General features: G+C 39.3%; 1 protein-coding gene across 2 annotated transcripts; it reads left to right on the top strand.

Annotated features, from left to right (window-relative positions):
- Positions 1 to 1,783: 1,783 nt before the first annotated feature.
- On the top strand, positions 1,784 to 20,695 carry LOC308350136 (tripartite motif-containing protein 5-like). 2 transcript variants are annotated; one of them, XM_080815140.1, is made up of 7 exons: positions 1,784 to 1,906; positions 9,964 to 10,450; positions 11,338 to 11,433; positions 12,069 to 12,299; positions 17,266 to 17,288; positions 18,508 to 18,608; positions 20,097 to 20,695. In XM_080815140.1, exons 2-7 carry the CDS (start codon positions 10,025 to 10,027, stop codon positions 20,108 to 20,110), a joined length of 891 nt encoding a protein of 296 aa, XP_080671266.1. In that variant the 5' UTR covers positions 1,784 to 1,906; positions 9,964 to 10,024; the 3' UTR covers positions 20,111 to 20,695. The 2 variants fall into 2 exon arrangements, 1 of the variants encoding a protein (XP_080671266.1); XR_013967501.1 differs by having other exon boundaries at positions 1,794 to 1,906; positions 18,508 to 19,206; positions 20,097 to 20,264.
- The last annotated feature ends 5,003 nt before the right edge of the window (positions 20,696 to 25,698 follow it).

The raw sequence follows: 25,698 nt of genomic DNA, 5'->3' as shown, positions 1-25,698 counted from the left end.
TCACCTCTAAGAGTAACCCTAGTTTCGGCAATGACTTCCAGAAAAATTCCAAGGGGGGAAGTCCTAGACAAGGCACCTATGGAGTGTCTGTGGGCCACATCCCAGACTACTGGACCAGTTCTGCACTGAGAGCAGCAGAGAAGAGAACTAGGCCTGGCTCTTCTGCTCAGGGATGAAAAAGGTACTTTGAGGAAGACAACGGAGGAAAGTCAGAAAGTTCTTTGAAGCTTAACAATTTAACAATAATGTAGGATTTCTGCATGACTCTCCACAGAAATTCCTAGCACCCTGTCCTCCCTGGGTTTGGAAGCCTTAATGGGGTGATGATTGCTCTGCTTTGAAGTTTATTTGGTGTTTTCTAGTCTTACAAGCTTTCCAAGTTCAAACTGAGGGATCTACAGCAATTCACACAAAAACAACAACAACAACAACAAATACACAAACCTTGCTCCTCCTCCTCCTCGGGCCATTTCTGCCACCCAGAAGCTGACCTCACCTGGGAGATCAGCCAGAAGAGCGCATAGGAAGAATTTCCATAAGGGACGTCTTGACAACTTTTAATAAAACAAAATGAGGGGCACCTGGGTGGCTCAGCAGGTTGAACATTCCACTCTTGATTTTAGTTCAGGTCTTGATCTCAGGGATCAAGGACCAACAACAACAACAAAATGAGGTGCATGCTTGCTGTTAATAATATGAAGAGACCTCAGAAGAAGTAGCATGATAACGAGATCCTAATGATGAAGTTCTAGAATATAGGTGAGGTCCGGAGCTGATGACCAAGAAAGAATTCTTGAGATATCTTTGGTACAAAATGGTTTATTAAAGCATGGGGACAGGACCCGAGGGCAGAAAGAGCTCCTGCCCCGGGGTTGTGAGGGGTGGTAGGTTGTGTACCATGGAGTTGGGGGAAGGTAAGGAAAAGGGAGGTTTCAACAGAACTTCATATGCTAAAGAGGACCTACAAGATACTGGATACCAGAGGCCTTGCCATTGCCAAGGTCGTTTTACCCTCTAGCAAGGTATTAACATTAAGGTGGGTGGGAGATTCCTAGAGAATGTCACATATGTCCCACCCAGGAGTGGGGGTAGGCGAAGGTTGGAGGGTGTCAGCTTTTGCTTTGTCCTCAGCCAGGCTTCTGTTCCCTCATCACCCCACAATGATTTTCCTGATTCATTTTTATTATGCTAAGGTTATAAAGATTATATGTTAAATAATAATAGATGGCATTGCCCAGCAAGTGACACTGCCTACAGTTTTATCTTCCCAGCATCTTTAGCAGAAGGGTTATTTTGGTGGTACTGAATCCAAATTCTGAAGGTCAGTCTCACTGTGCTGCCAGTTTGGGATAGTCACTGACTGTCCCATGGAGGAAATTTCAGAGTCCGGTAGCCCTTCCCTCTCACATGCCTAATAGGATTAACTTACCTTAGGTGAATACATAAGACTAGAGAGCATATCCCCAGGGCTGCCTCAGGGCAGCCTTCAGCGTGGGTCCCTCCTTGTGGTAAAGGAGGAATTTTATTCCCCTCCACAGGAAAGCTCATTTCTGGGATAAAAAGTTAGGGGGATTTGTGTGAAATTATATTGTTCAGGTAAGCCTAGTGCTCCAAAGGACTGATTACCTTGAAAAGACATGAGAGCATCTTCTAAGAGTGGAACAGACAAGAAGGAGTTCACACAAAGCCTTGTCACTTCCTGGGGTCCCATGCGCAGGCCTCTTATTGGTCTGTGGCATCTCTCCTCCTTTCCTGCCAGTCTGGGAGAATTTAATTTTCATTTTCACTTAGCACTTCGAGAGCTTGGTGGAGATTGGCCCCTAGTTTGCTGAGAGAATCCTGACCACACCTGGCCTGCCTCCACACTTCCCCCAAGGAGCCACGATTTCTCACCTGGTGTCTGAAGGTGTGTGGACCGGTTTGCAGAGGGCAGAGGTGGGGAGAACTGAATTTTGGAGTGGGTTTAATGTGTGTTCAGGCAGCTGTGGTGAAGGGCAGATGGGGACAACGCCCAGCTTGCAAGCTTCCTGCTTAGAGTGTGGGGGTGGGGTGGGTGGGAAGAGGCCTGGGGGAGTTGGGGGAAGGGCAGTCCTCAAAGAAGGGAAGTTTGAAGACTTGAAAGGCTTTGTGCTTTCCTGGAGGTGATGAAGTTCTAGAACCTAGGTGAGGTTAGGCGGGCTGAGGTCCGCAGCCCATGACCAAGAAAGAATTCTTGAGACATCTTTGGTGCAAAATGGTGGTTTATTAAACCACGGGGACAGGACCCGTGGGCAGGAAGAGCTGCTGCCCTGGGTTGTGAGGGATGGCAGGTTATGTACCCTGCGATTGGGGGAAGGTGAGGTAAAGGGAGGTTTCAACAGAGCTTTCATATGCTAAAGAGGGCCTACAAGGTGCGGGGATACCGGAGGCTTGATCAATGTTGTCTTTTGGCAAGCCATTAGCATCAAGATAGTTGGGAGATTCCTGTCTAGCAGGATTGTGATCTCTGCAAGTTAACTATTTGTTTCTAGTTTATGGCAGTCAGGGGTGCCTGAGGAATGTCACACATATTACCGAGGGGAGCGGGTGGAGAGGGGATGCAAGGTGCCAGCTTTTGCTTTGTCCTCAGCCAGCCTCCTGCTCCCTCATCAGAGGTACCATTATTTCTACAGGTTGAATCTACCCCGGAGATTCTCCTTCCCATTCTATAATTCTGAATTGCGTGTCGCTGAGGACCAACCAGAATCCTCTGTTTTTCAGAGGTAGAAAGTTCCTTCTCTCCACAGCAAGAACAAAGGCAGAGGGATCTTTGAATCCTAACATTTTAGTGCCTGCTGGGTAATACTGTAGCATTTCTGCATGACTCTAGATAAATTCTCATCACTTTGGTTTGGCTGTGCTTAGGAGTTTGATGGGGTGACAGCTGGCAAGCCCAAATCACTAACCTTACTCATCCTCTCCCAGGGCCATATCTGCCACCCAGAAACAGAGGCCACCCGAGAGATCAGGGGCAAAGGAATAACTTTCCAAATGTGGTATCTTTTCTAAATTTAATTTAATTTAATTTAACCTTATTTTATTATGTTCAGTTAGTCACCGTATAGTACATCATTAGTTTTTGATGTAGTGTCCAGTGATTCATTAGTTACATACAACACCCAGTGCTCATCACAACATGTGCTCTTCTTAATACCCATTACCCTGTTACCCCATTCCCCCATCCTCCTCCCCTCTAAAACCTTCAGTTTGTTTCCCAGAGTCCATAGTCTGTCATAGTTCCACCCCTTCTCTGATTCCTTCTCCTTCAGTTTTCCCTCCCTTCCCCATGGTCCTCTGTACTATTATGTTCCACATATGAGTGAAACCATATAATAATTGACTTTGCTTGACTTATTTCACTTAGCATAATCCCCTCCAGTTGCATCCATGTCAGTGCAAATGGTGCATATTCATCCTTTCTGATGGGTGAGGAATATTCCGTTGTATACATGAACCACATCTTCTTTATCCATTCATCTTCTGAAGGGCATCTTGGCTCCTTCCACAGTTTGGTTATTGTGGACATTGCTGCTATGAACATTGGGGTTCTTTTCACTATATCTGTATCTTTGGGGTAAATGCTTAGTAGAGCAATTGCTGGGTTGTAGGGTAGCTTGATTTTTAATGTCTTGAGGAGAATCCACACAATTTTGCAGAGTGGCTATAGCAGCTTGCACTCCCACTGACAGCATAAGAGGGTTCCCCTTTCTCCACATCCTTGCCAATATTTGTTATTTCCTGCCTTGTTAATTTTTGCCATTGTAACTGGCGTAATGTGGTATCTCGTTATGATTTTGATTTGTATTTCCCTGATGGCTAGTGATATTGAACATTTTTTACATGTGTCTAGTTAGGCATTTGTATGTCTTCTTTGGAGAGGTGTCTGCTCATGTCTTCTGCCCATTTTTTTGACGTGATTATCTGTTTTGTGTGTGTTGGGTTTGAGGAGTTCTTTATAGATGTTGGATACCTGCCCTTTATCTGTAACATCATTTGCAAATATCTTCTCCCATTCCATAGGTTGCCTCTTAGTTTTGTTGACTGTTTTCTTTACTATGCAGAAGCTTTTTATCTTGGTGAAGTCCCTAATTTTCATTTTTGCTTTAGTTTCCCTTGCCTTTGGAAATGTGTCTTGAAAGAAGTTGGCTGTGGCTGATGTCAAAGAGGTTACTGCATATGTTCTCCTCTAGGAGTTTGATGGATTCCTGTTTCACATTTAGGTCTTTCATCCATCTTGAGTTTATCTTTGTGTTTAGTCTAAGAGAATGGTCCAGTTTCATTCTTCTATATGTAGCTGCCCAACTTTCCCAGCACTACTTACTGAAGATAGTCTTTTTTCTTTTTTCTTTTTTCTTTTTCTTTTTTTTTTTTTTTTTTTTTTGATTTGTCAAAGATTAGTTGACCATAGAATTGAGGATCCATTTCTGGAGTCTCTGTTCTGTTCCATTTGTCTATGATTCTTTTTTTGTGCCAATGCTATGCTGCCTCGGTGATCACAGTTTTGTAATATAGATTGAAGTCAGACAACATGATGCCTCTAGCTTTGTTTTTCTTTTTCAATATTCCCTTGGTGATTTGGGGTCTTTTCTGGCTCCATACAAATTTTAGGATTGTTTGTTCCAGATTCTTGAAAAATGCCAATGGTATTTTAATAGGGATGGCATTGAAAGTGTTGATTCCTCTGGGTAGGATGACATTTTAAGAATGTTTATTCTTCCAATCCATGAGCATGGAATGTTTTCTCATCTGTGTCTTCTCATTTGTGTCTTTTTCTCATTTGTGTATTTTTCTCATTTGTGTCTTCCTCAATTTCTTTTGTAAGCGTTCTGTAATTTCTAGATATAGACCCTTTCTAAGATACAGACCCTAACCTCTTTGGTTAGGTTTATTCCTAGGTATCTTATGTTGTTGTTTTTGTTTGTTTGTTTGTTTGTTTGTTTTTTGTGCTGTTGTAAATGGAATCAATTTCTTAGTTTCTCTTTCTACAGTTACACTGTTAGTGTATAGAAAAACAATTGATTTCTGTGCATTGATTTTGTATCCTGCCACATTACTGAATTGCTGTATGAGTTTTAGTAATTTGAGGGTAGAGTCTTTTTTGGGGTTTCCACATAAAGTATCATGTCATCTGTGAAGAGAGTGAGTTTGACTTCTTTGCCAATTTGAATGCCTTTTTTTTTTTTCTTTTTGTTGTCTGATTGCTGATACTAGAACTAGTTCTATGTTGAATAGCAGTGGTGATAGTGAATAGCCCTGCCATGTTCCTAACCTTAGGGGAAAAGCTCTGTTTTTCCCCATTGAGGATGATATTTATTGTGGGCTTTTCATAGATGGTTTTTATGGTATTGAGGAATATCCCCTCTATCCCTACACTCTGAAGAGTGTTAATCAGGAAAGGATGTTGTATTTTGTCAAATGCTTTTTCTGCATCAATTGAGATCATATTTTTCTTACCTTTTCTTTTATTAATGTACTCTATCATGTTGATTCATTTGTGAATGTTGAACTACGCTTGCCTCCCAGAAATAAATCCCACTTGGTCATAGTGATTAATCTTTTTAATGTACTGTTGGATCCTATTGGCTAGGATCTTGTGGAGTATTTTGGAATTCATGTTCATTAGGAATATTGGTCTGTAATTCTTTTTGGTGGGGTCTTTGTCTGGTTTTGGATTCAGGGTAATACTTGCCTCATAGAGTGAGTTTGGAAGTTTTCCATCTGTTTCTATTTTTTGAAGCAGCTTCAGTAGAATAGGTACTATTTTTTCTTTAAATGTTTGGTAGAATTCCCCTGAGAAACCACCTGGTTCTAGACTCTTGTTTTTTGGGAAGTCTTTGATTACTGCCTCAATTTCATTACTGGTTATTGGACTATTCAGATTGTCTATTTCTTCCTGTTTCAGTCTTGGTGGTTTTAAGTTTCCAGGAAGACATCCATTTCTTCCAGGGTGCTTAATTTGTTGGCATATAGTTGCTAATAATAATTTCTAATAATTGTTTCTATTTCCTTGGTATTGGTCATGATCTCTCCCCTTTCATTTATGATTTTATGAATTTGGGTCCTTTCTCTTTTCTTTTGGATAAGTCTCATCAGAGGTTTCTTGATCTTACTAATTCTTTCAAAGAACCGGCTTCTAGTTTTGTTGATCTGTTTTACTGTTCGTCTGATTTCTATTTCATTGATCTCTGCTCTAATCCTTATTATTTCTCTTCTCCTGCTTGATTTAGGTTTTATTTGCTGTTCTTTCTCCAGGTCCTTTAGGTGTAAGGTTAGCTTGTACATTTGTTTTTCTAATTTTATGAGAGAGGTTTGGATGCCTATATTTCCCCCTTAGGGCCGCCTTACAATATCCCATTGGTTTTGGACTGATGTGTATTCATTCTCATTATATTCCATGAATTGTTTAAGTTCTTTAATTTCCTGGTTGACCCAATCATTCTTTAGCAGAATGCTCTTTAGCTTCCAAATGTTTGAATTCATTCCATTTTTTTTTTTTCCTTGTGATTGAGTTCCAGTTTCAAAGCATTGTGGTCTGATAACATGCAGGGAATAATCTCAATCTTTTGGTATCGGTTGAGACCTGATTTGTGACCCAGTATGTGGTCTATTCTGGAGAAAGTTCTATGTGCACTCAGGAAGATTGAGTGTTCTGTTTTTTAGGGTGGGATGTTCTATAATTATCTATGAAGTCCATCTGATCAATGGCCCAAAACAAAGGTCTTGTTTTTTATTGATTTTCTGCTTAGATGATCTGTCCATTGCTGAGAGTGGAGTGTTGAGGTCTCCTACTATTAATGTGTTATTATCAATATGATTCTTTATTTTGTTTAATAGCTGGTTTATGTAGTTGGCTGCTCCCACTTGAGGGCATAGATATTTATAATTGTTAGGTCTTCTTGTTGGATAGACCCTTTAAGTATGATATAGTGTCCCTTTACATCTCTTACTACAGTCTTTGGCTTAAAGTCTAGTTTGTCTGATATGAGAATTGCTACTCCAGCTTTCTTTTGAGGTCTCTTGGCACAATAAATGGTTCTCCATCCCCTCACTTTCAATCTGGGGGTGTCTTTAGGTTCAAAGTGAGCCTCTTGTAGAGGGCATATGGGTGGGTACTATCTTTTTATCAATCTGAAATCCTGTTCCATTTTATTGGAGCATTTAGGCCATTCACATTGAGAGTAACTATGGAAAGATATGAATTTAGTGCCATTATACTGCTTCTAAAGTCCTTGTTTCTACAGATTGACTCTGTAAATTTCTGGTCTATATTACTCTTGGGGGTCTTCTTTTATAGAATCCCCCTTAATATTTCTTGCAGGGCTGACTTGGTGGTCATATTCTTTCATGTTTCACATATTCTTTCATGTTCAGCTGGTCCTGGAAGCTCTTTGTCTCTCTCTCCATTCTGAATGACAGCCTTGCTGGATAAAATATTCTTGGGTGCATATTCATCTCACTTAGTACCATGAATATGTCTTGCGAGCCCTTTCTGGCTTGCCAGGTCTCTGTGGACAGGTCTAAGATTATTCTGATATTCCTCCCTCCATACATAAGAAATCTCTTCCCCCAGCTGCTCTCAGCATAGCTTCCTTGGCTCTAAGATTTGCAAGTTTCACTATTATATGACTGGGTCTTGGTATTATTGATCTTGGAAGGGGTCCTCTCTGCCTCTTGGACATGGATGCTTATCTCCTTTCCTAGATTAGGGAAGTTCTCAGCTATGATTTGGTCAAATATACCTACTAGTCCTCTCTATTTCTCCACCCCCTCAGGGATACGAATAATTCTGACACTGGAACATTTATGGCATCCTCCATCTCTCTAAGTCAGTTCTCATGGGCTTTCAGCTGCCTATCCCTATCCTCCTTGGCTTCCTTCCTTCCTATCAGCCTATCTTCTGGATTAGTAATTCATTCTTCTGACTCATTTACCTTGGCTGTTAGAAAATCCAGTTTTCACTGAATCTCATTCATAGTATTTTTAAGTTTAGCCTGATTAGATCTCATTTCTGCCCTTAGAGTTTCTGTATTTTCATTAATACTTTTTTCAGTCCTAGCTATTGACTTCATGATTGCTACCCTGAAGTCTATCTCTGACATTTTGCTTATATCCATATCCATTAGATATGTGGCAGGGGACATGGTCTCTGGTTCTTTTCTTTGTTGGGAGTTCCTCCTCATACTCATTCTGTTGAGGGATGGTTGAGGGAATGTACAGAATCCAAAATATCAACCATGACCCTAGCAAGATGCACCCTAGGAAACTCCAGAGCAGTTGGAAGCCACCACCAAATAAGCAAAGCCAAAATGAAACACAAGAATAAAATTTATAAAATTAAAAATTTTTTTAACATTAAAATTTTTTTAAAAAGTGGGGTGAGGGGAAGGAGGGCTATAATCGCTCAGTGTGGACAAAGTAGGGTGTTTCATTTGTTCCTGGGCATATTTTGGTCTGTATATTAGAGGACACTACTTCTCAAAATTACAGGGAAAGTAAAACTTGTATATATATATATATATATATATATATATATATATATATAAAGGTCATATTGAATAGGGAAAAAAGGACTACAATGAAGCATATACCTATAAAAAATATAGGTGTGAAAAAGTACAGTTTAAAAACCTACTATGAGGGGTGCCTAGGTGGCTCAGTCAGCTAAGCATCTGCCTTCAGCTCAGGTTGTGAACCCAGGGTCCTGGGATCAAGTCCCATGTCAGGCTACCTGCTCAGCAGGAGGCCTGCTTCTCCCTCTCCCTCTGCCTGCTACTCTGCCTACTTGTGCTCTCTATCTCTGTCAAATGAATAAGTAAAATATTTTTAAAAAGTAACAACTGCTATGAAATAGAAGTTGTTGTATTAAAGATCTGGTTGAAATGAGAAAAAGGTAAAAAGAAAAAACAGAGAAGTCTAAGAGAAAGAACAACAAAAAATAGAGAGTTGTATTTGAAAAATAAATAAGCTTTGAGGCAATGCCTGGAGCTAAATATATTTTCCCCTGATGTTGGGATTTTACAATCTTATGAGATCCAGAGTGTTGTTGTCCCTTTGTTCTTCCATCCTGTCTTCTGGGGGTGGGGGGGCGTCCTGCCATGCTGCTTCTCAGGCAACCCTGCTTAGGAGGAGTTGTGCTGCCCCTGACAGGGGATGGGCTCACTGGAGCTTTTGTTTTTATTTGAGCTTTTGTTCTCTGGTGGCTTTCTGTACCTCTTCAGAGGGTCAGAGCAAAAATGGCTGCACCCAAACCTCTGTCCCAGAACAGAGAAATCGCAGTCTGCTCTTCACCGAGCCCTCCAGGACAGAGTCTCTGTTTCTGTATGTGCTGCTGAAAACTGCAGCCTCCCGTGGTGCATGTCCGCAGTGACTCTCCCAGAGGTCATCCCAGGGGCCCCCACATGTCCCTGCCCTTTGTGCTTCTAAAACATCAAGGAGCTGTGGGCTCATGCGTGCACCCTCAGCTCCTGGATCATGTCTGGGTGCTGCTCTAAAGCCTTTCCCAGCTGCTACTGCTCTGAAAGTTTTTGCTGACCCTGGCAAACTATGCTTTTGTGCTCCAGTGTTATATCACTTTCCAGAAGCCAGCTTAGCTAAGGTGGTTCCCACCCGCTTCTGCTTATCTTCTGATATCTTCCCGCAGAGTCACTAGTCAAGTCACAACTCTGCCCTTCCCACCTTGTGATAGGCCCTGCTTTTCTGCTTGCAGAGATCCCAGTACATTCTTACATTTCAGACTGATTTCACAGGTGTTCAGAATGGTTTGGTAGATATCCAGCTAAATTCAGGGGACTGGTTGCAATGGGGTCCCCTACTCCTCCCTTCTCTACCTTTTCATTCTTGTCCTTCAATATTATGATTTGGGCTTGTCCTTAATTTCTACACAATTAGTATAATTTTATTCTTAACCTTTCCAACTCTGCCCCCTTTTAACCTTCCCTCATGCAGGGATCTGTGAGCAAGAGGAATCACTGAGGTCAGGAGAGATAGGAGCAAGGGAGCCACTATTATGGCTTTTAAACTCCTGACAAACATAAAGGAGGAGGTGACCTGCCCCATCTGCCTGGACCTCCTGAAGGAACCCCTGAGCCTGAACTGTGGCCACAGCTTCTGCAAAGCCTGCATCACTGCAGCGAACGAGGAGTCCAAGACAAGCCAGGAAGGGAAGAGCACCAAATGCCCTGTGTGCCAATTCCATTACTGTGCTAGGGAGCTGCGGCCTAACTGGCATGTGGCCAACATAGTGGAGATGTTCCAAGAGGTCAAGGTGAGCTCTGAGGAGGGGCAAAAGAGAAATCTCTGTGAACGCCATGAGGAAAAGCTCTTGCTCTTCTGTAAGAAGGATGGGAAGGTCCTTTGCTGGGTTTGCGACCGGTCTCAGGAGCACCGTGGTCACCAAACGGTCCCCATGGATGAGGCTGTCCAAGAGTACCAGGTAAGAGACCAGGATAGAGGGAATATAGGGCAGAAAATAGAACTTGATGAGAAATCTCCACTTTGCTTTCAACTTTCATTACCTTGTCATCATAGACCCGAGGCCTCTGATGTCGTTTCTTTCTATTCTCACCTTCTAAAGGCCTGATGAACATTTTAAAAAATTTTTTTGTCTGAAGGACATTTTTGTGTATTCTATTAAATTACAAAAGGATAAACCTACAGTACAGATTTAGTCAAAAGGAGATACTTTTGTACCTTGTGCTAGACGGGCAGAAATGTAGTGCCCAAGAGAGACCCTCATCACTGAGTTGAACAGGAGGGTAGATGGAGATGTAAGTTCTTTCTTTGCTGGAGGGCTTGGTTTGTTCTAATAGTACAAACAGAATCATCCCCTCTTTTTGATGCGGGTTGGTGACGTCTATCACCTGGATCTTTTTTTTTTCCTCTTGATTAATTTTGGTTTATTTTTTTAAATGCAATAATTAAATACTGGGAAATCTTTTAATATAGTTTTCTGAATAGAATGCAATTTTGTTAATATAATTGATACATTTATATATAAAAAGTGATTATTTCTGTAGATGCTGAAAAGATTTTTTATTATTATGTTTAGTTAGCCAACATATAATAATTACATCATTAGTTTTTGACGTAGTGATCAATGATTCATTAGTTGCAAATAACACCCAGTGCTCATCACCTGGGTCTTAAAGAACACATTTATCACGTCAAGTTTTCTTCCAAGTCACAGTTTCTAATTGCTGTTCTCACTGATTCTGTAAACTCTAGTCTCTTTGGACATTGGCCTAATATTTTCTCCATTTATCCTCTGTGCTGACACTTAGAAATCTGACAGCTTGACTCTGGTGTGACTCCTCTCCATAGGAGAAGCTCCAGACAGCTCTGCAGAAGGCGAGGGAGGAGCAGCAGGAAGCAGAGATGTTGAAAGCTAACCTCAGAGAACAGAGAACCTCCTGGAAGGTAGGGAGAGATACTTCCTGAGTGAGACAAAAATATAGACAGGACCTTGGGTGTTACTCATAAGGAGCTCCCTTCCTTTTTGTTTCCTGATAGTCAATGTGTCCAAAAGTCATTTGGTTAGTTCTTTATCTTTTCCCTGATAAAGGTGGGGGCTGAAAAATGAACATGTTTTAAATGAACACAGACAATTAAAGGGAGGTATTCACATAGAGGATGGCTAGTGAATTCTGCGTTAAATTCCTGTTGCGATTTTGAGTCTTTGACCCTCCTGGGGGAAGACTGTTAGCAATGACTCAGGGTTCTGTCTGTATTGTTCAACTTTCAGCCAAGGGTGAGGGGGTGGGAGTCAGGAGTAAAGCAAAGAGAACTTGGTTGTCCTGGACAGCTGTGTGAAAGAAGAGCCATACCCAAGGATCCTCTTTGGGCTCAGGTTAGCCTCAATAATGTAAACGTGAGGCCATTATTTTGGAATGTGATGGAGAAAAAATAATGGGAAAAGTCAGCATCCCCAAGAATTGCTCCTTTGCTTCTCTCTCATTTCCCAGTAAGAAGTTTCCAAAGAAAATAGTTCTCTTTCTGGCTCCCGGTCTTTGCCTGATACCCCGACTACCTCTCTCTCTTTCTCATTCCTGAAGAATCATATACAAAATGAGAAAAGGTGTATCCAGACACAGTTTAAAAAACTGAAGACTATCCTGGAGGATGAGGAGCAGAAGACAGTGCAGAAGCTGGACAGAGAGGAGAAAACTATTCTCGACTCCTTGGATTCAGTGGAGGATGAGCTGGCCCAGCAGAGCCAGATGGTGAAAGACCTGATTTCAGAACTAGAGCATCGGCTTCAGGGGTCACCAGTAGACATGCTGCAGGTAAGACTCAGGAAGAAGCCCCAGCATCTGAGATTTGAGAAAAAATGAAGACCGTGTTTCCTTCTCTCCCATGTTTCTTTGCTCTTCCTGGTGATGACACTAAGGTTCCTTTGGCCTTGCAGTATCCCCTTTCCTGTATCTGTGACAGAGATTATAGGAATAAATAACAAGGGACAATCTCGTATTTATTTATCAAGTGCAGTGCAGAAATCTGACAGGCAGAATTTGCATGGTATCCAGGGATAGTCTAGAGGCCTCTGTGATCATTGATCTAGTGCTAAAAGACTTCTCAGTACCTCTTCATGAATCAGCTTGATCACAAACAAGTGAATGTCACATTCTAGAACCCTGTTTTCCCCCCTCATAGAATAAACTAAGATTTTTCTCCCTCTATTTCTATTTCCTGAAAAACAAATAAACAAAAAACAAAGTGTGAACTACTAGTATTATCTTGTCTTTAAATATTCAATTGAATTCACCAGTGAAGCCATCTCATCCTATTTCTTTTTCAAAAGGGTTAAAATAATATTTAAAAATATGTATTAGGATTACTTATATTTTTACCATTATTAAGTCAGATTTTGATAATAAATGTCTTTGTAGGGATTTGTCCACTCTAAAGTTGCCTGATTTGTAGACATAAAGGTAGTCATAATAATCCCTTATAATCCCTCTGGTTTCTATAGCACACACAGTAATGTCCCCTCTTTTAGTTCTGATTTTGATGATGTGCTTTTTCTCTTTTTTTCTTGGACAGTTTAGTTGTCTTTGGTCAACTTTTTTTTTTAATTTTCTTCAAGAATAAACTTTATTACTTCATTGACTTTTTTGATCTCTCTTTCTTTTTTTTTTTTTTCCTTGAAGACTTTATTTATTTGACAGGGAGAGAGAGGGAGCATGAGTGGGGTGAGGGGCAGAGGGAGAGGGTGAAGTAGACTCCTCACTGAGCAGGGAGACCAACAGGGGCTCGATCCCAGAGCCTTGAGATCACCACCTAAGCCAATGACTGCTGCTCAGCCAACTGAGCCACCCAGGCACCCTGCCTTTTTTTTTTTTTTTTTTTTTAACATTTCTATTTCATTTGTGTCTGGTTTCATCTTTATTGTTTACTTTGTGAGTGTATGTGTATATGGATATATGAACATGAGAATGTATGCATACATGAACATGAGTGTGTACACATATGAACAAAAGTGTGTGTGTATATTAGGATTAGTTTGCCATTTTTTTCCTAGTTTCTTAAAGAGAAAACTTTGATTACTTATTTGAGACCATCATTTCTGATATAGTATTTAGTGATATAAATGCAATGATTTAGAAATATTCCATATATTTTTTATTTTTATATTATTTATTTATTTACTTATTTAAATTCCAGTTAATTAACATACAGTGTAATATCAGTGTCAGATGTACAATATAGTGATTCAGCACTTAACATACATTACCAGGTGTTCATCACAAGTGCCCTCCTGAATCCCCATCCCATCACCTATTAAACCCATCTCCCACCCACTGATCATCAGTTTGTTCTCTGTGGTTAAGTGTCTCTTTCTTGGTTTGTCTCTCTCTCTCTCTCTTTTCACTTTCCTCATTTGTTGTGTTTCTTAAATTTGACATATGAGTGAAATCGTATGATATTTGTCTTTCTCTGACTGATTCATTTCACTCAGCATAATACTCTTTAGTTCCATTCATGTTGTTGCAAATGGCAAGATTTCATTCTTTTGTATGGCTAAGTAATATTCCATGGCATATATATCTTTATCTATCTATGTATCATCTATCATCTATCTATCTATCTATGCATATCCACCATACAAATAAATACCACATCCACATTATTATATAAATAATTTATTTATATAAAATACATAAATAAATTATTATATATTATAATATATATACAACACATCTTCTTTATCAGTTGTCAATTGATGGACACTTGTGCCATTTCCAAAATTTGGACATTGTAGATAATGCTGCTGGAAACATTGGGGTGCATGTATCCCTTTGAGCTAGTATTTTTGTATTCTTTGGTTAAATACCTGGAAAGTGTGCAGTTTAATTTAACAATACTTGATTTCTTACTTTTTCTTCTGATGTGGATTTCAAATATAATTTCTTCATAATCAGAAAACACATATTTTTTCAGTGTTTAAATATACTGATACTTGTTTTATGGACTAAAATATTGTATGTCCAGAAAATTTTTCTATGTGAATTTGAGAAGAATATGTATTCTGTATTTATTAGATTAAATAGTCTATAGATGTCTGTTAGGTCAAATTGGTTAATGGTATCATCCATGTCTTCTGTATCTTTGATGATTTTCATACACACTGTTCTATCAATTATTTAGAGTGAGCTATTGAAATATACAACTACTGAATTATCTATTTTGCTTTTTAATCCTTTCAATTTTGCTTTGTGTATTTTGAAGCTCTACTGTTGGGTACATTTACACTTGTAATTGTTATATCCCTTCTTGATGTACTGAACCTTTTATCATTCTGAAATTATCCTCTCATTCTCTCATAATACTTATTGTCTTAAAGTCTATTTTGTGTAATATTAATATAGGCACTTAAGCTATTCTACGATTACTGCTTGCATCATGTATATTTCTCTATCTTTTTAGTTTGGCCATATTTGTGTCTTTGGATCCAAAATCATCTCTTACAGATAGCAATAGTTGAATCTTGGCTTTTTATCCAGTCCAACAATCATTGCCTTTGAATGGGGGTGTTAATTATTTGTGGAGCATAACAAATAACATGGAGGACATGGGGAGATGGAGAGGAGAAGGGAGTTGAGGGAAATTGGAAGGGGAGGTGAACCATGAGAGACTATGGACTCTGCAAAACAACCTGAGGGTTTTGAAGGGGCAGGGGGTGGGAGGTTGGGGGAGCCAGGTGGTGGGTATTAAGGAGAGCACGTATTGCATGGAGCACTGGGTGTAGTGCAAAAACAATGAATACTGTTACGCTGAAAAGAAATAAAAAAAATATGTAAAATTCGTGATCACAGAGAAAATACAAGATTTTCTCTGTTAAAATTAAATTAAAATTAATTGTTTTAATTGTTAAAATTAAAATTAAAACACAAGATTTTCTCTATTAAAAACAAAGAATAAATAAATGGGGGTGTTAAGAAAGTAACATTTAGTGCTAATGTTGATGTAGCTGTATTTATATTTTTCATATTGCTGTTTTTTTTCCCATGTGTCACCTGTAGCTTTCATTGTCCTTTCTCCTTAACTACCTTTGCTTGAGTTAAGTATTTCTAGTATAAAATGTTAAGTTTTCCTATTTCTGTGGGGGTTTTTGTTGTTGTTGTTTGTTTTTTCATTTTTTTTTTCCTTCCCTAGTGGTGGTTCTAGTGATTACAGTATGCATCTTACTCTTTCGTGGTCTACTTCAGATTAATACTAAATTAATTTCAGTAAGATATAGAAAGTCACCTCCAAATTTGTTTCATTTCCTTCCAGCTCCAACACAGGTATAATTTAATATGGGTACCTGATCAATGCAGAGCAATGACACGCAGGCGTAAGAGTTTTTTGGTTTTTGTTTTCTGTTTGTGTTTTGTTGTTGTTTTTATTCTTATCGTTTATGTTATTGTTTTTAACTGGGAAGAGAAGTTCTCTTTTCTTCTGGAGCTTATATCAGGAGATTCAAATTTCCTTCATGAACGGAGAGTAAAGTCAATATAGAGGGAATAAATAGAATTTGGAGGACATAGACCAGATCCTGAGCATAGGGTTTGAGGTTCAAAATTCAGCTTTGATTAAAGTTATAACTGCCCTCCCAAATCCTTTCTCCACTTAATCTGGTTTTCTTTTTTGGCATATACAACATAAAAGCCCTAATACAGAGAGCGATTTTTTTTTTTTTTTTGCACTTATTGACCCACCTGTTGGCCTATTTTTGGTGACATGAAAGAAGTAAGGCTGAGGTAAAGGAAACCAAATATATTGGTAGATATATCTTCAGACAACCAAAACAATACCTGTGATGATAAAATCAGATGGCTAAAAACTGTTAAGAATGTGCACTAAACTGAACTAATATTACACCGTTAACTAACTGGAATTTTAAATAAAAACTTAAAAAAATTAAAACAATAACAAAAAAAAAGAACGTGGATTAAATTGCTCAGTAGAGCCTGAAGTGCAGGTAAAAATTGTAATTTTAGGACAGTGGTTGAATGGATATTAGTAACATTATGAACAATGGAGTATAAGAGAGGAGATGATTTGGTTGGTGAGTGGTAAGTTACATATTATACCTCCTAACCTACTAGTTATTATGACTTCTTTACTACTGTCTATGTTAACAAGCATCTAAGAGACAAAACTGAATAAAAACAAAGAGTTGGAAATAAGTGCACATATGTGTGTGTTGAATTTAAGAGAGTGGACAAGGTCAACTGTAGATAGTGTGTAAAATGAGGAGATAATTGAAAAACACCTAACAATATATTTGCTTGTATCCTCCACAAAGCCATGTAAACTTCTTGAGGGATGCTACGATTTACTCTTTTTTTTTTTCTTTTTTTTACTCATCTTTGAGTCTCCAACGCCTGTCCTGATGTTTGGCAAATAATAGTGTATCACTTTACATTTCTACTGAGTAAATGAAGGAAGCATTGCATTATTCAAACCATCTCATGCATTTAGGAAAAAATTACAGAAGTGTAGTTTTCCTCATAAATAAGTCTCATTTCCAAATACTAGAAGCTTCATGCTATAATTCTGCAAGGCTCAAAGCTGTTTCTGCCTTTTAGGAATCTGACAACCTCACATGAGTCTTCTGGAATGATTAGCCTGGGTCTTATTTTTACTTACTTGCTCTCACATTGGGGCCATCTTTACTCCTACCATGGGATTGGTGGGGATGGGATGAAGCTTTCTAAGGGGGAGTTTCTATTACCTCTTGACTCATGTCTTCCCTTTTCTCCCTAGGATGTGCATCACATCATGGAAAGGTATGTATGGGGGATCAGAGATGGTCCTTGTGTGCGGTAAAAAGAGGTTTAAAGTCATTAGAGTTCTGTGATGATCAGTTAGAATAAAACATCTCTCAGGGCAGGAAAATTTGGGTGTAGTTATATGCCAAATTTCTGTTCACAGATCATGGTTTGAGTGTTCTATAACTATTGAGAATGGACCAGGTACTATGGGAGGGAATGTGGGTGGTGGGAAGTCACAGTGTGGGTCAGTAGCAGTACTGGGGATAAGAGGTGGCAGACCCCTGTGACTTCATAAATTTTATCCACCTGCATGCCCGTATCTAACTCAGGTACTTTTATTTCATAGGTGCTTGGCTTATCATGGTAAGTTTATGTCTGCTTCACCTGCCAAGCACCTAGAATTGGAGAAAATCTCCTTATATTTAAACTTCTGCCCTGGGAATTGAAGAGACCTTCTATACGGCTCTGTTTAGATCTCCAAAAACAGACTTGAATCTCAGGGAATATTTTGGCTTTAGTACACACAAGTGATCCATCTTGGTCACATACTTTAGAAGCCAGAATGGAAAGGTAACATCCTTGTATCTAAATTTGCACACCTACCTCACAGCATCAAGCTTTTTCCTAACACGTGAAATTCAGGCCATTATTAGTTTAGTGGTTTGTGTCTTCTGTTCTGAGTGTTTGCGAATTTTCCCAGAGAACTTAAAAGCTCAAATGTTATTCTGAGGGTTTCCTACTGGGCAGAGTTTAAAGAGCTTGGTTCTCCCCAGATAATATTCCCATACATGATATGTTCCAAACATTCAGGAGTCAGGTTCTGCAACCTTACTTTCTGATCATCTGCCCTGGGAACCCACATCCATGCAGTGAACCCACATCCATGCAGTGACTTTTCCACACATTAAGTTTTTTTTAAGGTACCAAAGTTTTGTTTTGTTATATCCATTATTTCATAAACTTCCTAGGAGATCGAGAGGTAGAGGTTGATGATTTAATTTTTGAAGGAAGAAACTGTGTCTCCAAGATCTCAAGACTTTCCTAAGGTCACACAGAGGGTAATTGGGAATGTGGACATGAACACATTTCTTCTGGCTCCAAGGTCAGGAGTCTGTTGTCCTCTTTCTCAGGGTCTCTGGAGAGGAGGGTTCAAACTCTTCAATGGGGTGAATAGGAAGTCATTTTGAAAGGACAAAAATTCAGAAGTGTGGGTTTCAATTTTTGTCATCTTTAGGAGTAAGAACTTGACTCTGAAGAAACAAATAACTTTTCTCAAGGAACAAAAGAAAGTGTCTGGAATTCCTGATCTGAAAGTGATAATGCAAATGTTTAAAGGTGAGGAATGCTGGAGCAAATAAGTGGCTGTGGGAGTCTTGCGGGCAGGGGCTAAAAGGAGAAAAGGGCACAGTTTCTATGTATGGAGAGAGATCACAAAGGACATCACATGATGATATGGTCATATTTGATGGGGAGTGGCCAGGTGTCTGGGTCATAATCTCCTTCACCAGTTCACTACCTCGCCATAGTATCCAGTCCTTACTCTATACTTTAGGGGAAGAGATTTCAGGGCTGCCTCCTTTGCTTGTCTTGATTATGTTTTTTTATTATTTGAGAGCTGACACATGTAGTGCTACTGAGGTGAGGAGAAATCAGTGTCATCAAGCCACCTTGTTCTCATCACCTTTCAGAATTTTTCATTCCTTGTAGGTCTCATGTTCCAATACCCATGTTTTCCCTTCTAACACATACATACATATTCTGCTTCTGTAGTATTATACCTCTCCCCAAGAACAGAACAGAATTCTTATTTCTCACTCAGGTTATTCCCAAGATCCCTCTCACAGTGTCATGAATAAAGCTATGTCATGTCTCTCACCCAGCCCCAATTTTTCTGCAGCTCATATGACTCCAAATCATCTCCAAAATACAACAGGTACTGCCTGTTTCTACAGATCAAAGACAAATGAGATGTATGTGCTGTTGGAAATCGAATAATGCATATAATAACAATTAATGTTTCCTGGGCTCCCTGGTTATTGGGTTTTGGGAAACATTACTGGGAGGTAGATCCTGGAGGTATAGGAAGGAAAATGCCCAGAACCAAATGTGAAATTTCATGATAGACATGATTGAAATGATCAACATCTTTATTCTATGTTTCTACCACATATGATTACTGCATTAAAAGGTGCCACATCAACTTGAATATAATGCTTTTGAGGAGTCATCCTCCTCTGATCCTTCATCTTAATCCTGGTCCTGTTTGTTCCTCCCCACTGTGTTAGAGCTTCCCTAGACTCTGAGGCTGGCACTGTCTCATTTTTGAGTGTCACCAACCATGGGTTTCTCATCTATAAATTCTCCTCATGTTCCTTTTCTCAGGAAGCTTTTCCGTATTTCAACCCTGTGAAATGTAATGACCCTATAGTCTGTGCTCACCAAGCTCTTGAACCTTCTTACACACCTGCTAATTTCCTTGTAGTGCCTCTTGCCTTGGGTGCAGCTGATGCTTCAAGCTTATCTGTGCCATTCTCATCATCTTTTCCTTGCTGCCTTCCTTCCCTCCATTTGAACACCCTTTATTCAGGAGAAGATATCAAAATTAATAACTAAGAGTGATAGTTTTGTGTCCAGAGTGTCTGGGTTCCTGTCCTGTCTCTCCACACAATTCAGTGGAACCTTGAATAATGTACATGAATGCTGTGTTTATTTTCTTAAAATCATCTTGGTGTGAAAACTGCAGCATATTTAGGATTACTGTAAGAAAATAAATGTCATTAAGTATAAAGACCTAAGTGTTTTTATTTTTTATTTTTGTAAAAGATTATTTTATTTGAGCAAGAGCAAGAGAGAGAGAGAACAGGAGGATGGGCAGAGGGAGAGAGAGAGCAGACTGCCCACTGACCAGGGAGCCCGACATGAGGCTCCACCCCAGGACTCCGAGATTGTGACCTGAGCTGAAGGCAGATGCTTAACCTACTAAGCCACCACGCACCCCTGAGTATCTTGATTTATTAATAAATATTTGCTACTAAAAAATATAAGCTGTGTCAGTGTCTCATGAAATTCTATGGGATTCAGTTTTCTCATTTGTTAAAAAAGAAAGAAAGAAAGAGAAAACAAAGAAAGAAAAAAGTGTACCTGATGTAGAATTGTGAAAATTAACCAACAGAATGTTTTCTAGCACATAAGAAGGGATCTAGTAAGTGTCTATTTTTTGGCCCCCTCTCGTTCTGACTAAAATAAATGATTTTAAGAATACATATTAGCTTAATGTATTATTACATGAAGAATATAAGTTCTTACATTCTTGTTTTGTGTTAAAACCCTTGGTCCTTGTTTTGTGTTAAGAAATAAAATAACTGGGTTAAAGAATTAACAATTGTCTTTAAATTTTAGCTAATAAATGTTTTTGTATAGCTGCCTAGTCTTTTTTTTTTTTTTTAATTTTTCTGCAGTAATTCTATTTCATTGAAATTGAATTTCATTTGGGCTGTTTACCCAGGTTTAAAAAGTTATTATTCACAGCGATACAGTAACAGAGGTATGATTGCAGGATTTCTTAACAATGGTGTAGGAAAGTTTGCTTGTGTGATCAGCTTTCCTTTTGCAGTGACTTGAAAGTTCTCAGGAAGGTAGAGGAAAATCTTGCTCTCCTCCTTCAGTGAGATTGGAGGCGAGCTATCACTACAATGGATGTTCATTTCGGGTTTGTTCATAAAAGACATCCCTATGTCTTTCAGCATTTTTATTCTCAACTCTTCTTTAATTATGTTCAGAGCTAGGAGAAAAAAAGTGTGCTGTCTGGTTAAACAGTATCTGCTCTCACTCCTGCTTGTCCCCAGAACCCTATGGGCCTCATCTTTGGATGACCTTTGATGACACAAAGGATTCCAAGGTGAATATTTCTAGAATCTGTGTGTGTGCACTGTGTGTGTGTGAGTGCACACACAGCCCCCCTGTATCTCAGCACTCATCCATGGAAACTGGAGGAAACTGATCTTCTAAATTTTCCCTTTGACCTCTGCCTTCCTGTTACCCCATCGCTACAGTGAATAATTTGAGGAATATAAAAATGACCTCTAGAAGTAGCAGAAAATGTGATATGATCGTAATAATGAAAGTGTGCAAAATTATGAAATTAGAAGTGCCAAAGTATATGAGGCAGTGCTCCTTTTGATAGTTCAGCATCTGGGTCACTTCTGTAGTTAGGGATAGCGGATGATATCCCTGTCTGCCCTGTTTCAGGAGGGAGAGGGAAATGAGGAGACTTCATGATCTTAAAGCCAGAGGGAGCTAGGAAAGCCAATCCATTTGCTTTTGTACTTGTAAATATACAGTGTGTTTGTGATCCTATGGAGAAATTCTCAGGGCTCCCTTCACCTATGTAAAGCAGGCTTGATGACAGGGTCCCTGCCCAGTTCTGCAACCTCTCCTCTCTTCACTTGTCTTTCTTGAGTCCCATGCCCAGTCCTCTCGAAAATTGAACAGGTTTCTGAATACTCACACTTCTGCCCAGGCCCTGTCTGCCACCCGGAAATAAAGCTCAGCTGAGGATGCAAAACCAAAGGAAAACTTGGACCCTAGAGAAGAATTTCCAAAATTGTCTACATTTAAAAAAAAAAATAACTGTAAATTCACATACATTTGTAAGAAATAATACAGAGACATGCCTTGTACACTTTCCTCAATTTCCCTCATTTTTCTGATCCTTGGCACCACTATCAAGACTATTCCAATTCTGCTTTTGATACACACACACCCTCATAGGCAGACTTACTTTCAGGTTTTTAACAGCTTTGAGATACTCTTGCTATATAAAAGTTGTAAATATTTAAGGTATACAACTTGATGGTTGAATACATGTTTATGTTGTGAAATGATCATCACAATCAGGCTAATAAACATATGCATCACCTCTACATGGCTATCACTGTGTGTGTATGTGTGTGTGTGTGTGTGTGTGTGTGTGTCTCCCCATTTCCTTCTCCGCCCAGCCCGGACAACCACCATCCTAATATTTACTTCCTAGTGTAACTGTTGCAGATCCTGCATATAAGTGAGATCATGCGGTATTTCTCTATATCACAGGTGGACCTTTATTATAATTCTGGTGTTGCCACACACTGGCCCTTATCAAATAAACTAAATTTTATGAGATATGCTTTCTCATTTAAAAGAAAAACAATGAAAATCACTTGATGAGTTTTGGTTAAAATTAAGTAACAGAATATTTTAAATAATTGTACTATTTCCTAACATAGGAGCAGTGATTTAGAATGATGTCCATTAGTTTTCTGATTCCCTGTACCTGTGTGACTTGGAAATAAATTATTTAAAAAAACACATATCCGTTTACTTTCAAAATTATTGCATTTGCTTTGTCTTTTTTTTTAAACAGAAATTCTTTTTTTTTTTTTAGATTTTTATTTATTTATTTGACAGACAGATATCACAAGTAGACAGAGAGGCAGAGAGAGAGGAGGAAGCAGGCTCCTCACTGAGCAGAGAGACCGATGCAGGGCTCATGACCTGAGCCGAAGGCAGAGGCTTTAACCCACTGAGCCACCCAGGCGCCCCTGCCTTTGCTTTGTCGTAACTAATAGAATAACTTGCTTACATAATTACAGATTTTTTAAAGAATTTCATCTGCCTGCAAAATAAATATTTTAGCATTATACGAGTTTTTTCTTATCACCTTCATAGTTGCCCAGTCTTATTTTATAATTATAATAGCCTCTTTAACTGAGTATACTAATGAAAAGTTAATATCCTCCCCTGTTTCTGTAGTAATTCTTTTCCTCTAGAAATCTCCTTCTGTTTGCCTGGCTTTATTCAATTATTATTCATGACTATATGGGAAGAGTCCAGAGTACTTTGTGGGATTTCTCAACAATGTCCTAGACCAAACTTTGATTTCTCCTGGTTTGCCTCATTCTTCCCAGTGAGCTGATGGACTCTGATAATCCTCAGGAATGAATAAAAGCAGGTTCTCCCTTCCTTTCTTCCAGAACTGGTTCTGCAGTGGTTCCTCATGCAGGCTTGGATGAAATCTGTCAACTCCTCGAAAAATCCAAACCGATCATCCCTTCTGAGTGAATACTGTAAATTGATTTACTGGTTTTTAGAATTAATGCATATTTTATGTCATAACAAACTGCCAGATGTTCTTCACAGTGGCTGTCCCTTTTTTTCATTATCAGAGGTCAGAAAGGAGAAAAGATGATATGGTATGTTGTGGTGAAGGGAGAGATGTACTGTAGATTTGACTTTGGGATAGTCATTATCAGAGGTCAGAAAGGAGAAAAGATGATATGGTATGTGGTGGTGAAGGGAGAGATGTACTGTAGATTTGACTTTGGGATAGTCTATTTTTGCTCTTACTGACAATTAGAGGGGAGTGCAGGGCTCCAAGTGTGTGTATATTTATGGGGTGTGAACAGGGGCAGGGTAGGTGAGTTGATTGCGGGGACCAAGATGAGTTCCGAATACTTCTTCCTTTCTCATGCCTCCTACAAATCCCATATCCATCCTTTTATTCCTTTTGAATCTCTGATTTGATCTCACATCCTGGCCCCAAACACCTAAGGTTTCCTTCCAGACTTCGTGTGAGAAGTTTGTGTGAGGGCAAGAGCTTCTGAAATGTGAAGAAAGAGATTTTTGGCTGTATGGGGTGTAAAAGCTGACTTTTTAATCAGGATCTCTTCTCTTCAGCTCTCCAGAACTCCCTTACTTCTAAAACTCAAATCCCAGTACCTGTTACGCATTTCTGAGTAAGTTGAGATAGGGCAGCTTTGGGCTGTAAAACCTTGGCTCAATCTGTAATTTGGAAATTACACTTACATAGAGGATCTGATGATTTTGAGTTTGTCTGAGAAGAGATAACAACACATTCATCTGGAAAATGTGGGAGGGAATCAGAGACCCAAAAGAAGATGAGAGAAGATGAAGGGTAGGAGGGTAGGAGGATGGTTCTGGAGGATGTCCTGGGAACCACCTCTGAGACATTAGATTCAGGTGGGAGAAATTAGTGAAGAAATCAGAGCTTGCCGGTACAAGGAAACACGGGCTTGTGGTTGGAAACCTGAATGAACCTTACTTCTCCTACCACCGAAAATTTGTCTCTGGAGCTCACCGTATTGCTGCGATCCACATTCCAGTTTACTATGCTCTTGGGGATCAGGGAATAAAAAGTCCTCCTTCGGGCTCTGTGTCCCCCTCCATTTCCTCTATCTCCTGCTGGGAAAGAACCTAAATGAAAGCTTTCCCACTTTGGGCCCACGAATTTTAACTGTTTTCAGTCCGAAAAACCAAACCAAACCAAACACAGGCCACAAGAAGTAATGTGGTTCAATTGTGCTGGTGCAGCATGAGTGAGCAGCAGGAATTGAGATTAGTATCTGAGCAAACCTTAAAAACAAAACAGAGAAGACAGGAAACATTGTTAACATTCTGCACAGGAATTGACATCAGGGTTCTATCAGAAGTCACATGCACCACAGCGATCATGTTGGCTGCAAGAGTAATAGTGCAACAGAACCATGATTATTGTCAGCATGTTCAATGCAATTAAAATAATAGAGCTGTATAACTGCATGTTTTTCTATTCAAATATCATTCCTTACTATGCAGCCATCAAAAACAAAACAAAACGAAACACCCCGAAATCTTGCCATTTGCAACGACATGAATGGAACGAGAGGGTATTATGCTAAGTGAAATAAGTCAGTCAGATAAAGACAAGTATCATACGATCTCACTGATATGAGGAATTCGAGAAAGAAGACAGAGGATCATAGGGGAAGGGAGGGAAAAATGAAACAAGATGAAAGCAGAGAGGGAGACAAACCATAAGAGACTCTTAATCTCAGGAAGCAAACTGAGGTTTGCTGGAAGGGACTGAGGCGGGAGGGATGGGGAGGTTATGTGCTATGGTGAGTGCTGTGAATTGTGTAAGACTGACGAACCACAGACCTGTACTCCTGAAATGAATAATACATTATATGTTAACAAAAAGAAAAATCATTCCCTGTGTTCAGCACCTTGTAATAGAGCTGAGACAAAAAGGAACAACATAGAAAAGTTCCCTTCCTGCCTTCATAAAACTTACTGTTGTTTGGGTGCGGGGCTGCAGGAAGAAGGATACTTGATGATAGGATCATAAGACAAAGGTGATTAAAAAATGCCAGCTCTCAGAATGTAACTTGTCCAAAATTTAGATGATTATGATTGCACTTGAAAAGCGTCCCAAGTTTATTCATTATTATGAAAACCTTACTTCAGTATGGCTCAATAATTATGCTTGCATGATTTTCAGTTCCTGCCTCATAGCTGTAAGTGATTCAAAAGGAGTTTCTAAGCCATGATTACCTTACATTTCTGTGGGTTACAAAAAATACCAAAATATCTGTGCTTTAATTCTCCA

Source organism: Martes martes (genome assembly GCF_963455335.1).
Source record: "Martes martes genome assembly, chromosome: 10".
In the NCBI taxonomy this organism is placed as follows: domain Eukaryota; kingdom Metazoa; phylum Chordata; class Mammalia; order Carnivora; family Mustelidae; genus Martes; species Martes martes.
Note: the sequence above shows the minus strand (reverse complement) of the source record. Positions and strands in the feature narration are given on the sequence as shown.